This window comes from Miniopterus natalensis, chromosome 17, assembly GCF_054644295.1.
Source record: "Miniopterus natalensis isolate mMinNat1 chromosome 17, mMinNat1.hap1, whole genome shotgun sequence".
Classification (NCBI taxonomy): domain Eukaryota; kingdom Metazoa; phylum Chordata; class Mammalia; order Chiroptera; family Miniopteridae; genus Miniopterus; species Miniopterus natalensis.
Window position 1 is genome coordinate 22,441,216 of NC_142097.1, and position 15,528 is coordinate 22,456,743.

Genomic DNA, 15,528 nt, shown 5'->3' on the forward strand with positions numbered 1-15,528 from the left:
AATGGGGTTGGGGGGGTGGGGGGGTAAGAGAGCCTGGGCTGAGGCAAGGGAAATGCACCAATCAGCGGCTCCCCCGGGCTCACAACTGTCCACGGCGCCCGGAAAACTAGCTCGTGCGCTGGGGACCCGAGGCCACGGCCGCCCGGCTCCGGCCTAGCCCCGCGGCCCTCGCTGCGGCCCCAGGGCATGCTCAGGACCCCCTGCGTCTCCAGCCCAGAAGCCCCGGCCTCAGGTGAGGCTGCGGGAGGAAGAGGGAGGGAGAGTGCCCGCGATTCCCCGCCTCGCCTTCAGCACGCCCCACACTCTCACTGCCACCTCCGCAGATTCCAGGGCGGGGGTGGGAGGCGCTGAAATTCAGGGTTGGAGGGGGCGCGGGAGTTGTGGGCGTGCGAATGGTGCGCGCCTCTCCCGCTCCTCCGCGCGCGAGCGCACACACACACACACACACACACACACACACACACACGTACGTCTTATGTAACCGAGCCTGGGTAGAGCAGGGCTGCAGAAAGCAGCCGAAACGGCGAGCCCGGCTCCCAGGAGCAGGTGGGACCTCCTTTGGCGGGAGGGGAGTGGTGACGGCGCTCAGCTCAGAAAGCGAAACCCCACCATCGCCTGAGTGAGTCGGAGAAGTTTTGCCGTCGGACCCAAAGCCTGGGGACCGTCCCCTCCCCGTCGCCCTTACCCATCCCCACCCCGCCGCTTTCCCTGGACGGTGTGCGAACGCAGCCCCACCCCCCACCCCCCAGGTCTCTGCCCCCGCGCGGGGCCCGGGCCTTGCGGCCGGAGGGAGCGGCCGGATGGAGCGCAGGATGAAAGGCGGATACTTGGACCAGCAAGTGCCCTACACCTTCTGCAGCGTGAGCGCCGCGCTTGCCTCCACGCCCGCCCCCGCCCTGCACCCCGCCCCACAGCCCCTTCCCCGCGGCCCCCGTGGAGTCCAGGGTTGCCCGGCCCCTAAGTCACCCCGAGAACCCAGTCCCACCCCCTAGACCAGCTGGCCTCAGGGTGACTTCGGGCATTCTTCTCCTTCCCGGTAGAAATCGCCCGGAAATGGGAGCTTGCGCGAAGCGCTGATGGTCCCGCAGGGGAAGCTCATGGACCCGGGCTCCCTGCCGCCCCCCGACTCCGAAGGTAAAGAGCCGCAGAGAGAAACCGTGATCCTCCCCACCACACTCACCCGAAGGACGGATACTAGAGCCCCCACCCTTTTGCCAAAAAGACTCGCCCTCCAAGGGACTCTGATCATTCTCGGCCCCTGTCACCCCAAGGGGGGTCACCGGGCTCGCTGGGGCTCCCTCTCTCTCCACCATCACTTCCACCTCACCTTCTGCAATTCCATTATTTACCCCTCAGATCTCTTCCAGGATCTAAGTCACTTCCAGGAGACGTGGCTCGCTGAAGGTGAGTAGTTTTGTGACCTTTCCTATTACTGGAGTGGGGGGTGCTCTCTACCTCTGCCTTCCAGCCTAGCCCACTTCCTCTCTCCCTGGCCTCAAGAAGCTCTCCAAGGCCCCCTCCCCAAGTCCCCTGCCTCACTGCTCTCCCCAGCGCCTGGTATGGACACTTATATTGATATTTATTTTCTCTACCCTGAGCCGGGCTTGTGTAACTAGCCCTGGGGATGAATCAGACCATTGTGTGCGGTATTTGCTTATTTGAATGGAACTTGGCCCCAGGCCCGTTTTCCTGGTTGAAATTTTCATTTGCAAAGTTTGTTTGGCAGCAGCCACCAGGCTGAGGTGTGTGTTGGGGTGTTTGGGGGGAGGGGTGTGAGGAACAGGAAGATGAGTTGAAAGAGCAATTACTTTGTTACCTATCTTCAGGAGCTGCCAAAACATTGATTTTTACCTAAACCTTTGGTTTCTCTACTTCCCAACTCCCAGTGCCAAACAATTTTCTGTCTGTGCCAAAAGAACAACAAAAGTTTAAATAATTCTTTTTTGCAGCACTTTGTCAAAGAGAGCTTAGAGCTTCCCCCTCCCCCGAATAGCCTTGATTGTAATTCTGATGGCAACTGACCCTCCTCCTTTCCTCCTGAATTCCTCCACCCCAGGCAAATTCCCCCACTTGTTTGCCAGGCAGTTAGCTGTTAGCTGCAAGCTGACTGAGGTGGGGTCAGTCGCTGGGCCTTGGCTCACTGGGGAAGCGTGTTCTGGGAGGTCTCTTGGTTGGATTCATCGGTGGGGCCTGAGGGTGTCGCTGGTGGGGCTGCAGGTAGGAGGCGAATGGTGTTTAGATAGTCTATGAGAGGGAAGGGTTAACACCCCCATCTTAGGGTCCCTTTATTTTAACACTCTGAAAGCCAAGAAACCACAAGAAATACCTTTTCGAAGGCATTTCTGTACCTTAGAATCTCCCCAACCCTCCACCTGGGTATCCTTGGTGATTTTTAAATTTTAAGCTCAAACCCAGCTCCTCTGGAACCCTCTATAACAGCATGGGGTAGAAGGGGAAGACCCCTGATTAGATCCTTGGAGTGAGACTAGATCTGTCTTGACCACTGTGGTATCCCCCCAAATATATATGTTAACAGAATGACTATTTAGCATAGAGCAAGTGCTCGAAACATTTTGTGGAATTCATGGCTCACCGGCTTCTTGGGTGCTGGAGGGATCTGGGGGTTCTGGGGGTATTGTGCACATCTTCCCGACTCTGTAAGCCCTGGGTGCCCAGCTCCGAGTCACAGGCAGAACTGTGCCCAGTCTGCCCATCCTCCCGAGGTTCCGGAGCTGGGCTGGAGCTGAGGAACGCAGAGGTGTCAGTTTCCACATCTCTCAAAGACTTCCTTTCCCAAGGCCTGATTTCTGTCTGGCTCGCCAGGCTCCTTGTCTGTCAGCTGAGGGTCCCTGCACTCCCCACAGTGGGCAGCTCCCAGGGCTGAGATCTAGGAGTAGGCACAGAGGTTGGCATTTTGGCAGCAGCTAGTCCATTTGTGCCTGGGTTTGGAATGGGAAGGAGAGGAAAATGTTCTCATCTCCTCTCAACCTTGGAAGCCCCACCCCTTGGCGGTGGGGGTCTAGAGACTGTACGTGTGTCTATCTGCATGTGTCAGTGTGACAGTGAGTGTGTGTGTTTCATGCTGCTGCTAAGTCTCTGTAGATTTAAATCCAGTGGGTGGGGAGGTGGGGGTGGGGATCGCAAGACGGAGGGGGGGCAGCTAGGATCTTCTTGGTTCCCTCTCCTTCCTTCTGAGGGAGCAGCTCAGGTTCCCAGCTGGCGATGGATGGCCAGGCCTGAGGGGGGGATGCTGAGGCCGCTCGCTCCTTCTCACTCTCTCTGCGGAGACAGATGCAGCTGCCGGGGCCCTGTCCCCCTGCACCATCCCAGCACCACCCCATCCTCCTCTCCTGCCTCTTCCCACCAGGTCAGTGACCCCTGCAGCCCAGGGGGAGCTTTGGGGTGGCAGGGAGGGGCTGGCTCCTTTGGAAATTTGCCAGTAATGGGACACGCCAGTAGGAATGGGGGCTGGAGTCCAACTGCCCTTCTTCAGCTTGATTTTTTCCTAAAGCCCCAATTTGGAAAGAAGCAGCAGGTCCTTGTAGTGTGAGTATGTGGAGGTGGGGTGGGAGATTGTGAAAAATGCAATGGATGCCCAGGTTGGATCCAGACTGTTGTGATTGTGGGTTCAAGTCCGATGTCTGAGCGTCATTGCGGGTGTGAGCGGAGCTCTGTAAGGGCAGGTAGTTCAGATATCCTTGGGGTTGGGGCTTTTCTAGACAGTGGAAGGGGACAAGGTGAGTCTAAGAGGACATGTCTGGTTTTGGGGTGCCTGGGATCTGTTGAGTTGCCGGAGAAAGGATATGAGTGCTGTAGAGAAAAGCAGGCTCAGGAAGGCTGAACCCAAGCTGTGCCTAGCTACGGTAAAAGGTGTGCTGCTTCTGGTCCAGGGTTCCTTTCCTGGCTTGTGGGGAACCCTCAGGGACAATGACTTTGGTCTATTTGGTAGTAAGGAACATTGACTCTGGGCCATGTTTGTCCTTTATCTGAGGCTGGGGTCTGTGGACACCCAGAAGCTCTGCCGATAGGTTGCAGGGGTCCTTGAGCCCTCTAACATTGCAAAATGTTGGGGTGCACTACACACAAAGGAATGTGGATTTTCTAGAAAGAGAATGATCCATACCTTTTATGAGATTCTCAAAGAGACAGGACTCTGCTCCCCTTTTCATAAGAATCGCTGCTTCCCAGTCCTCCTCCCAGGTCTCCAGTCCCCTTGCCCTTTGGTTTTCCCCGTTGTCTTTGTAAATCCAAAGGAGACCCTTTGTGTGAAGGGTGTGCATGGGGGCTGTGTTTCACTCGTGTGCTGCTGTGAGGTAAACGGAATTAGGGGGGTGTGAATCCGTGTGTATGCCCGCCAGTGCCTCGGCATGTCTGCGGGGAGAGATGAGATTAATTCCGTCCCCCAGTCTTTTAGCTACAATACCTCCCCATATTTTTGTTTCCTCCCCTTCTAGAAAGCTCTTGGGGACACTGTCTCCTCCATAGATAGAGAACTGGTTCCTTCCAGTGCAGAGGCTGCCAGGGTGGGGGTGGGGTAAGGGTAAGAGCTGAGGCCATTGGTGACACAATGGAGCAGAGGCTCTGGAGAATGGGTCCCTGCCTCACCACTAGGACTCCTTAAGAGACCCATCACCCTTTGGTTGGACCCTAGGAAGGGGAGACGGAGATGGTGTCGGTGGGTGGCTGATCTGGGGTGGGCTTAGCTACTTGGCTGGCTTAACCTCCCAATCCTGTAGCCCTGCTTGGAAGTCCCCAAGCCCCTCCTCTTCTATTAACCCCCACTCTCCTCTCCTTAGAGGAACATTCCCTAAAATTCTCTCTCTTTGGGCATTTTGCTGGCTTGCCACTTTTCCCATCCTTCATCACCTGCCATGTCCTCAGGCAGGGAAGCTCCACCTTAGTGCCAGGATGGAGTTGGGGGAAGACTGGCACCCTGGCTCGGCAGCCAAAACTCAGCCAAGTTAACAAATAAAGAGAGTGGCGTACACTCAAGACCAAACATGGTCATTAGAAATTCTGCTCTCCAGGAACATGAGGCACAATGTTACTGTTCCTATTTCTATCTTTGTTAACAGTTTCTGAGCGACTAAGGCCCTGTTCTGCCCTTTTGGGAGAAGCCAGTGTTCTGGGGAAGGGTTAATCAGGGACTGGGTTTCACAACACAGCCCATTTTTGCCTCCACTGATTTCCCCTGGCCCTGGGAGGATGGCACCACCTTTTCTGGGGCTTGGTCTGTGTGCTGGGGGTGGCCTCCACTGGGACTGCGGTGGAGAGGAGGTCCTGGTCAAACCTTCAGACCTGAGGTAGAAAGGAAGGCAAGGTGACCCCTAGAGTTCTCTAGTGTCACTTGAACTGGCCTGTGACGCCAGCAGGAGATGCCCCCAGCCCATTACCTCAGTGGAAAGCAGCAGTTAATGAAGCCCCAGAAGGGGCTCAAGTGCGTCAGCCTCCCCACGGTCCACACCCCCAGCCCTCGGGACCTTCCTTGCCTAAGTAGCAGGGAGGGAAATGTTGCGCACCCTGCTCCCATCACCCCCTTCCAGCCACAGCCAGAGGACACAGCACGGATGAACGCAGGCCTTGCACCCCTGGGAGTGTTTTTCCCAAACCTGCCTATTCTTAAGGGCACTTGCTAAAAATAAAGACTCCTGCACCCCACCCCGGGCCTATGGAATGAGACTTGGGGGTGGCTGGGAATCCATGTTTTAACAGTGTCCACAGATTCTTGATCTGAGCCAGTTTGGGAATGGTTGTCTTTGTGCCTTAGAGGCGCTTCTGAGGAGATGAGTGCTGCCTGTGTGTTTTTGTTTGTTTTTGCAAAGGGATTTCATGCCCACTGCTTTATTTGATCACTTTGTTTTATGCTGATGTTTCATAAGTTCTTTAGCTGCTGGTGACTCCTGATTCTTAAACCCCCTCAGCCCAATCCCTCTGTCAAGAAGTCAGCTATCTATAAATGTATATTTTGAAACACTTGGTACCTCTGATATTTAAAGCAAGTTGGTGAAGAATTTTCCTACCACAGCCTAAAAAGTATCTCATGTAAGATGGGCTTTCCCCAGAAGATCTGCCTCTTTTGTTATCTGGTGGTGGAGACGGGAGCCCTCAATGGGCAGGAACGGCTGGTTGGTTGGGATCTCTTCAGTTCTGGCTCCCAGGCCCACCAGGCTGGCTCCTACCAGCCTGAGGACAGAGGCCATTGTATGTTATTCAGAGTCAGCAAATAATGCACTGAGTGTCTCTTCTGAGCCAGACCCTGTTCCTGAGGTGCTGGGGAATCAGATGAACAAGACAGATAAGCCCCTCCCTTAGCAAGCTTAACTTTCTGGTAGAGGAGATGGACAATAAACATGTAAACACAGTAAATTCAGGTAGCCGATCCATACATGCTGGGGAAGAAATAAAACAGATGTGAGAAAGGGCTGGGAGGGACCACTTTGGTCTGGGTGGTCAGAGAAGGCCTCTGAGGTGACAAAGTGAGTTAAGACTTCGATGACCTGAAAAAACAGGCAGGCAGAGAGCTGGGGAAGGGAGATCAAGCTGATCAGCTTTGAGGACCTGAAAGGAGAGCAGAGCTCCAGAGAGTGAAGGGCCAGGAGAGGCAGGTCAAAGAGGTAAGCAGCATGAGCCTTGGAGGATCTCGGAGGATCACGCGGGATCTTGGAGGCCTAGGGGAAGAGTTTGGGATTCATGCTTTAAACAAGGGAGAGAAGTGATGTGACATGTTGCTCTGACAGCCATGTGGAGAAAAACTGACTATAGGAGGTGAGAGTGAAAGTAGGGAGTTCTGATCAGAAGCTGTGGCTGAAATCCAAGGAAGAAACTCTGGAGCCTTTGCCCAGGAGCAAAGCAGTAAAGCTCGGGGTGTGTATTTGTACAGGCTAGGATGAGTGGGGATGTTCTCCAGCCGTCTCCTGGAACCCTCACCGGTACCAGCCATTCCTAGTTCTGGTCATCTTATCCATCACCTTCCCCATTGTCTAATCTGAGAGTAGTCTCTTTGGGTTTTATCACCTCACCTTTGAGCCACTCTCTTTCTGAACTATCGGGAAGTTCTTCTTGGTGTCTACCCTTCCCCTTCCTGCTGCAATCTATTCTTGAGAGAGGGGCAAAAGTGGGCAAAGACTCTGGGATCGGGGGAGGTACTCAGCTGTAGACCCTGAAGGAGTTGGCGAGGCCAAGATAAGAACTCGAAATGAACGCAGATGTCCAGGTGGAGGCCATGGGTGAGCTACTGTTCTATTTCAGTTTTGCTACCTAATCCCTAAACCCAGCTCCACCCACACTGGCACCCTGGAAATGCTGCTCAGACTTCCAAGCTTGGGGAGTCCTCCTCTCTTCTAACTGCACATCAAAGAGATGAGGCACCTGACCCCCTAGTGTCCCCAGCCTCTTCCTGTCCCATTGCCATCCGTTTTTTTGTTTGTTTGTTTGTTTTTTACTTCTCTAGAACCACCCTCTTTTCTCCATTCTGTCTTCTTCCCCAGGATGTAAATCTCTAGATTTCACCTTGGAGGTTGTATGAAGTGCAGATTCCTGGGTCCAGCCCAGATTCAGAATCTCCCACGTGATTCAAAGTCCCCAGGATCTCACTCCTTGTAATGCTTGCCCATCCCAGATGTGACTGCTGTCGGCTTTGAGAGAGCTTTGTAAACTCTGAGGGGCAGGGCTGTCTTCACTTCAGAAAAATGGAGGGAATAAAAGACTAGAATCTGCTCAGACAGGTTCTGGGAATTTGCAGCCTCTCCTCTCCAGGGTCTTAATGGAGCCCGGAGATGGAGGGCACTAGGACCTGGTATGGAGTTGTCTTTATTCCTAGGAAGGCTGTTTTATTTTGGGGGCAGGTGCTAATCTGCTGGGCTGCCTTAATGGTATCTCCCTGCAACTGCCATCCAGGGCCCCACCCCCACCCCAGACTCACCTTTGACCTCTCTCCGCAGCTCAGGTACCAGATAGTGATGAACAGTTTGTTCCTGATTTCCATTCAGAAAACTGTGAGTAGAGGGCCCTGGGTAGAGGGAATGGGGACTGAGGGAGGGCAGGAAATGAGTCATAGGGACAGAGAATCACAAAACATCAACTTGTTCTCTCCTAAAGAACGGGGTGAAGGGCAGGGCTCCCCATTCTTGGGTTTGGACTCAAAGACCAAGGCGGTAACTGGGAGATGAAGGCCTTGGTTCAAATCCGGGTTTTCTCCATCCTAGCTGTGTGACCTTGGAGCAGACACTTCAGCTCTCTCTGACCCTCCCATTTCCTTGTTTCTGAAATGGGGAGCTTGGACCAGTTAAGCAGGATCCAGTTGTACCATTCTAAGTTATTTTCATGCATCTTGGGGGCTATTCCCCCCACATGTGGCAGTGTTTGTAGACATTTTTGGTTGCCACACAAGGTGATGCTACTGGCATCTAGTGGGTAGAGGCCAGGGATGCTACCTAACGCCCTACAATACTCAGGATAGCCACCCCCCCCCAACATAAAATTATCTGGCCCAAATGTCACTATGCTGCTGTTGAGAAACCTTGCTTTAATGTCAGATACTTTTCTCTCAACTGTCTTCCCCAATGAAATGAAACAGGGCACCCAAAATCGAAAACAGCAGATAACAGAATAGTTGATCACAGGCATTTGACCCAACTGCAGTAAGACAGAACCTCATTCTCTGCTGACTTGGACCCAACTCCTTGCTGCTCTGCCTGGTGGCTGGAGTTTGTGGACCCACTAGGGGCCACAGGAAAGGCCAGTGTTCTTCATAATTAGGAGCATGTGTATAATGTTCGTCAGCTGACATGCAAGTGGCTAATATCCAACCTTAACCAGAGAAAGAAAGATTCTTTATACCCCCAAATAAGAAAATATTTCTCTCCCTCGGAATTTTCCAGGGCACTCAGGAAAACCACAGGCCCTAGGTTGAAGGTGCTCACCCCCACAAAGGCGTTTTGCGGGGGGGGGGGGGGGGGGGGGTAACGTTAAACGTTGAACTTTAGACAGTTTCTTTGGTTAATATTAGACATTCGCCTGATGTATAAAACTAGACATAATGTAAACAGTCAAACTTCTTAAAATTGTCTGACTATGAATCTCTGAAAACTGTCACCCAGAGAGGGGATGAGTCTGTACCAGTCACCCAGCTGGTCCTCAGAGGAGAGCAGAAGGTGTTGGAAGCTTTTACTGCCTCTTCTGTGACACTCTCTGGTCCTGCTCTGCCTCCCCCAACCCCCGCAGTAGCTTTCCACAGCCCCACCACCAGGATCAAGAAGGAGCCCCAGAGTCCCCGCACAGACCCGGCCCTGTCCTGCAGCAGGAAGCCGCCACTCCCCTACCACCATGGCGAGCAGTGCCTTTATTCCAGGTAGGATGGAGGAGGGAGGGAGGCAGGCACTCACGAGCAGAGGCCGCAGTTGGGATGCAAGTGAAACAACAGAAAGGATTTCCGAGCTCCTGTAAGGGAGCAGTACAGCTCAGGATTTCCTGAGTAGTCAAGATGAAAAATGCAGCAGGGGATTCAAGGGATGTGTGTTAAGGCCCGGGATGGGTAGCAGCGAGTTTGTTCCTACTGAAGAAGCCACTGTCCCACCCTACCCAGTGGCTCTGGGCTGGGGAGAGGCGTTCGCAAGACTACACCCAGTTCCAGCATTTATGAAAGAAAAAGAGTTTATCTGGGGCCGAGTCTGGCTTCGGCCATTCCTTTCCCAGCATCCTCTCCTCTTCCTTGTCATAATCCCTGTGCTCTCGCTTCTCTGGGGATGGATAAAGGGTTCAAAGATGTTCGCCCGGCTTCTTTGCCCCCCTCACCCCTGTCTCCCCCTCAACTCCAGTGCCTATGACCCCCCTAGACAAATCGCCATCAAGTCCCCAGCCCCTGGTGCCCCTGGACAGTCGCCCCTGCAGCCCTTTCCCCGGGCAGAACAACGGAGTTTCGTGAGATCCTCTGGCATCTCCCAGCCCCACCCTGGCCATGGGTACCTCGGCGAGCAGAGGTAAGGAGATCCCCAGAAGTGGTCCCAGATCTCAGCACCTTTTCCTCAATCCCTGAGTTTCCTCCACCTGCCCTTAGGAGACCTGGTGTAGGGGGAGGCAGGGAGGAAGGGATATTGACACCCACACCCACACTGGAGCCCACTCTGCAGCTCTGGGACGGGCAGGCAGGAGAACTTAATCTAATACTCTCTTCTTTCCCCACCCACCCTTACGCAGCTCCGTCTTCCAGCAGCCCTTGGATATTTGCCACTCCTTCACATCCTCTCAGGGAGGGGGCCGGGAACCCCTCCCAGCCCCCTACCAACACCAGCTGTCGGAGCCCTGCCCACCCTACCCCCAGCAGAGCTTCAAGCAGGAATACCTTGACCCCCTGTACGAACAGCTGGCCATGGGCCAGGGTGGGGTCAATGGGCACAGGTACCCAGGGGCGGGGGTGGTGATCAAACAAGAGCAGACGGACTTCGCCTATGACTCGGGTAAGAGACTTTTCAGGTGGGAGGGGTTGGGGTGAGATTGCTGGGTGGGGTGGCATGTGATAACCCCCAGAATGTCTTTCCACAAGTTTTCTACCTTTCTATCCTTTTACTAGTTCATAAATCCAACCCATTCATTTTTTTAATAGATTCAAAAGAACTGTCATTTTTTCCATCAGCAAACTTACATTCAGATCAAAGATAAATGGGATGTAGGTCCTTGCGCTCAGGCAGCATGCGACAAAATAGGGAAGTTAAGGCATTTCTTTCTACGTCTATTTAGCAGGTGTTTGGGGTTTTAATTACCTGTGGAGACCAAAGTACTGTTCAAGGAGCATGAGCGTGTGGGGTTGGAGGATACAAAGATGAATCGGTTGCTCTCTGTCCCCACAGACACTTAAAAGTACGAAGGGATTTGAATGGAGAGAAACATGAATTTGAAACTAGCCAAGCTCACAGTTCCCAGTTGGGACTCAGGGTTAATGTGTGGTTTCCACAACCTGTTCAAGCCTAAAAGGTTGATGGATGACCTATCATCCTGGCCAGAGCTGGGCACCGGAAGTAGGGATTGCTGTGAATTCTAGTTCCACCGGTGTCCCACCTGAGTGAGTTGTGCTCAGCCGTATTGGTAAATAGCTGTAGTTCAAAGCCCCAAGTCAGAGGGAGGGCCCTTCTCAGTTAGGAAGGGCCCAGAAAACCTTGGCTTGTTACATTGTTACCATCCCCACATTTGAGTTTCTATGCAACCTTGCATGAGAAAAGTAAAATTCAGCAATTAGAGTAGGCTCAGAGCTGGCCAGAGCTTTGGAATTTCCCTTTTTCTGATGCCCAGTCTTTCAGGGGCAGGGGAATGAACCACAAACCCCCAGGCTGCCCGAGTGAGAACCAGAAGGGTGCACCTCTCCTCAACCCCAGGGCATAAGCCTGAGCCTTGCCTGGCCGTGAGATGCAGGAAAGAGGAGGGAGCCGCTCTTGCCGCTGACCTTCAAAGGATGTAGACCGGAGGAGATCGTGTTACATGCCCTTGAACTCCTGCCCCTCCCCCCTTCAGCTTCCTCTGAATGGAGTCAGGAATTCCATTCACAAAATGGATGCATGAATGAGCCCACTCTCCCGCCTCCTCCTCCTCCCGGAGGTGTCAGGTTTCACCATCTCATTCTTAGGTGGGAGGGGAAGGGGGTAGGGCAGAAGGGGCTGGAACTTGAACGGGTGACTTAACACAACCAACTGCCTCCAGGTGGAGTGGGGAGGTTTCAATCCTATGGAATGAAATGAAACGGAGTGGAATGTGCTCTGCTGGCAGACCTGAGAAAAAACGGCCCAGTGCTCACTGCCTCTTCCACAGATACAGATACATGCGGTCTCTTCCCCCCACCCTCCTTTTCCTCCATTCATTCCTCCCTCCCTCATATAACACACTAGGCAGGGAATCTGACCTGCTGACCGGAGGTTAGCCCATTCCAAGGGAGTCTTAGACATGGACACTGTACACTTTCCCCGGAGGTTCATCTCTATCCCTCCCTCCTCCCCCTAAACTCAGGAAACAGCTGCTCCCTGGAATCCTGGGCCTTGTGGAACAGCTTTACCCAGCCCCAGCTGCTACCATCCCTGCCCTCTGGCTCAGCCCTCAAGCTGAGGGGTTCCAGCCTCACATCCCCTCTGGGTGAACTTCCCCTGGGACTGGTGGTAGGCAGGCAGCTGGGAACAGAGCCGGAAAGCAGGCTGGCAGGAAGTTCTTAAATGTGTGTAGGCCTGCTGCCCCCAGCCACCTATAACATCATCCTTCTTTCTCTACCCCCAGATGTCCCTGGGTGTGCGTCAATGTACCTTCACACAGAGGGTTTCCCTGGACCCTCTCCAGGTGACGGGACTATGGGTAAGGCAGCCCCCTCCTCCCTGCCAAGTCCTCCAAGTTGGAAGAGGGTCCTGCCATGGGGGAGGGTCTCCTGGCCAGGAGTCCCTCTGGACACCCTGGGGTCTCATCAGTGAACCCCCAGATCTGAGTGACCCCCAACTTCCTCCTCAAGGCTATGGCTATGAGAAACCTGTGCGACCATTCCCAGATGATGTCTGTGTCGTCCCTGAGAAATTTGAAGGTCAGAGACGTGACTGTCCATGAGAGGGTCAGGGTTTTGTCCATGCCCTCTGACTGTGTCACCCGGGAATCACATGACATTTCATGAGGAAGGGCCTGGAAAGACCCCTGGGAGAGAAGGTTACCTGGGGGACCAGAAGGCACAAACTCTCCACTCCTGTTTCCTGTGTTCCCCAGGAGACATCAAGCAGGAAGGGGTTGGAGCATTCCGAGAGGGACCGCCCTACCAGCGCCGGGGTGCCTTGCAGCTGTGGCAGTTTCTGGTGGCCCTGCTAGATGACCCAACGAATGCTCACTTCATTGCCTGGACGGGCCGAGGGATGGAGTTCAAACTAATTGAGCCTGAGGAGGTGGGCCTCTCAGATGTCCCCACTTCTCCTTCCAAAATCTTTGGGGCCTGGAGATGAGAGAACCTGGGAACGGGTGGCGTGTGCCTTCACCAACATCATTGCTTTACCTAACCTGAATTCTTACCAAACCTGGGTCTGTGAGCTGGTGCTTATTTGCCTGACCAGCTTAGCATTTTGCATGAAGAATCTCAAGTGCTATTTCTGACCTGTGCCCCATTTTTCCTCTGCTGAGTTAGCATCACTGTCCCAAAACTCTCCTGTTCCCCCAGGTCGCCAGGCTCTGGGGCATCCAGAAGAACCGGCCGGCCATGAATTATGACAAGCTGAGCCGCTCACTCCGATACTATTATGAGAAAGGCATCATGCAGAAGGTCAAGGGCTAAGGGTCCAGGGACAAGAGGGTGGGGGCAGGGGACAGAAGAGCATTCTCAGGAGTTTGTAGGAGCAGAAAATGAACCAATCAGAAGGGACAAGAAATTGTGGACAATCCCAAGATTACATTCTCCCAAAAAAGTGCTAAATAGTAACTGAGAAGCCCAAAGCATGGTGAGATTGAGATCAGAGGTGAACCCCAGAATAGAGTTGCTGCTTAGAGGGACAAGGATGGGAGAGAAACATACCCCACACATCTGCCTGGACCCATTCCCCACCCCTACACTGACCTGGAGAGAGAGACTCACCCAGCCCCTCTCTTCCCACAGGTGGCTGGCGAGCGTTATGTGTACAAGTTTGTGTGTGAGCCTGAGGCCCTCTTCTCTCTGGCCTTCCCGGACAATCAGCGTCCAGCTCTCAAGGCCGAGTTTGACAGGCCGGTCAGTGAGGAAGACACAGTCCCTTTGTCCCACTTGGATGAGAGCCCTGCCTACCTCCCAGAGCTGGCTGGCCCTGCCCAGCCCTTTGGCCCCAAGGGTGGCTACTCCTACTAGCCCCTAGCAGCTGCTCCCTTGCCACCCAGGTACTGCCCTGTGTACATATAGATGAATCTGGTGTTGGGGAAACCCTCATTCTGAGACCCACAGATGTCTTTGGAGCAGATTTCCACTGGCCTGTCAGTCGCCCTGGCCCAGACTCTGAGCTGCTCACCAGAGTCCATGGGAAGGAAAAGTGGAGACACTGCAAGTGCAAAGGTGGAGTCTTAGAAAATCTTGGGGGTCTTCCTCTGGCCTCTTCCTAGGTCTACCTTAGAGGCCCAAGCCCTTCTCCCTCTCCCCCATCACAGAGAACAAGAGTTTGTTCTGTTCTGGGGGACAAAGAAGGAGCATCCCCACTTTATCCTGGTGGGAGGATGCATTGAGCTCCCCATATCTCCCACTGTGGGGAGGCAGAAGCCTAGATCTTGCACTCCACTCCAAGCTGTGGCCCTGGAGGGTCCTGCTTGTCAGTTCTTGGTGCTCTGTGTTCCCAGAGGCAGGGGGAGGCTGGAGGAAGGAACCTGGGATGGGGGTGGGGTTGCTGGAGGAGACAGGGAGGGCTGGCTTCCTGCTCTGGGGGCCCTTTGCCCATTCCTAGGCCCAGGCCTGGGATCTCATCTCCACCTCCACCACATCTGCCAGACCCTAATAAAGGCCCCTGCTTCTCCTGTTCTGTGTCCTCTTTGCTGCCATGAGAGAAGGACCTGGGGTTGGAAAGAGCTCCACCTTGAAGCAGATGACCAGTTTGGGGCCTGACCCTGACACTTAAGTTACCAAATGGGTTCTTGGGAAAAGAGGTCACCTCTTTTACCTCTGAAAAATGGGCTCATGGGCTCAATGATGCCTGTTCTTCTCCCCTCCCAGGATTATTGTGTGAGGGTCCCGAAATAATGTACATGGGGTACTTCATAATCTAGACCACTGCTTCTTGGGCACCTGCAGCATGGTTCCTACAGCCATCTCCCTGTGGGGGTGAGGGGCGGGGGTAGGGCAGGTAGAGCTATGGAGCCTTGAGGCCTCCTGGGGCTTGCTCAGGCAGGGTTTGGCCTGTGGTTTCTGCAATTACTGTTGCTCCCATGAGCTGCTACTCACATGTACCCTAACAGTGTGTCCCATCCACCCCCTCCTGCCGTGGCTCCAGGTTGCTGTTTCTACTGAAGTTGGAGACGAATTTGGAGAGGATTTGGAGAATGGGAAAAGGTACCCAGACAAGAAGGTGAAGGGAGAGGCTGGAACAAGCCCTGAGTTGTGGCCAGTTTAGGAAAAGGACACTAGATCTTTGGGGGAAGGGGAGTGGGGAATGGCTCAGATTCTCCTTGCCCAAACCTGGGGAAGACCAGAACCCTGGGGCCAAGTTTTCTGGGGGGGTGGGAAAGGCAAGGCTGGAAAAGTGGTGACACCTAGGGAGTGTGACAGTATGACAGGGATAGCTGTGGAGGTAAGAGGGCCATTGTAGACCAAGCCCCTTTGCAAACAGCTTCCCAGGAGCCAGGCACTCTCCAGTTAAATCAGAACCACAGCCATGCTGAGACTGGACTGCCCTACCCTCATAAATGCCTGCCCTACTTCCACAGATAGTCCCTGCCCAGTACTAATGCTAAGACCCAACAGCACAGGAAGGGATGCCTCTCAACCACTACCCACAAATAAAAAGCAACATTTTTTTCCCCTAGAAACAACATCGATATAGTGCTGTTTTTACAATTTAGAGCAAGGAAAAA

The 15,528-nt window shown here is 53.8% G+C and overlaps 1 protein-coding gene across 6 annotated transcripts; it reads left to right on the plus strand.

Annotated features, from left to right (window-relative positions):
* Positions 1-149: 149 nt before the first annotated feature.
* Positions 150-14,475, plus strand: ETV4 (ETS variant transcription factor 4). 6 transcript variants are annotated; one of them, XM_087826080.1, is made up of 13 exons: positions 150-232; positions 750-860; positions 1,041-1,134; positions 1,357-1,404; positions 7,941-7,994; positions 9,223-9,349; positions 9,816-9,977; positions 10,195-10,454; positions 12,253-12,327; positions 12,479-12,547; positions 12,724-12,896; positions 13,166-13,267; positions 13,598-14,475. In XM_087826080.1, the coding sequence occupies exons 2-13, from the start codon at positions 801-803 to the stop codon at positions 13,820-13,822; spliced, it is 1,449 nt and encodes a 482-aa protein (XP_087682206.1). In that variant the 5' UTR covers positions 150-232; positions 750-800; the 3' UTR covers positions 13,823-14,475. The 6 variants fall into 6 exon arrangements, with proteins under 6 accessions (XP_087682206.1, XP_087682208.1, XP_087682207.1 ...); XM_087826082.1 differs by having other exon boundaries at positions 9,834-9,977; XM_087826081.1 differs by having other exon boundaries at positions 9,226-9,349.
* The last annotated feature ends 1,053 nt before the right edge of the window (positions 14,476-15,528 follow it).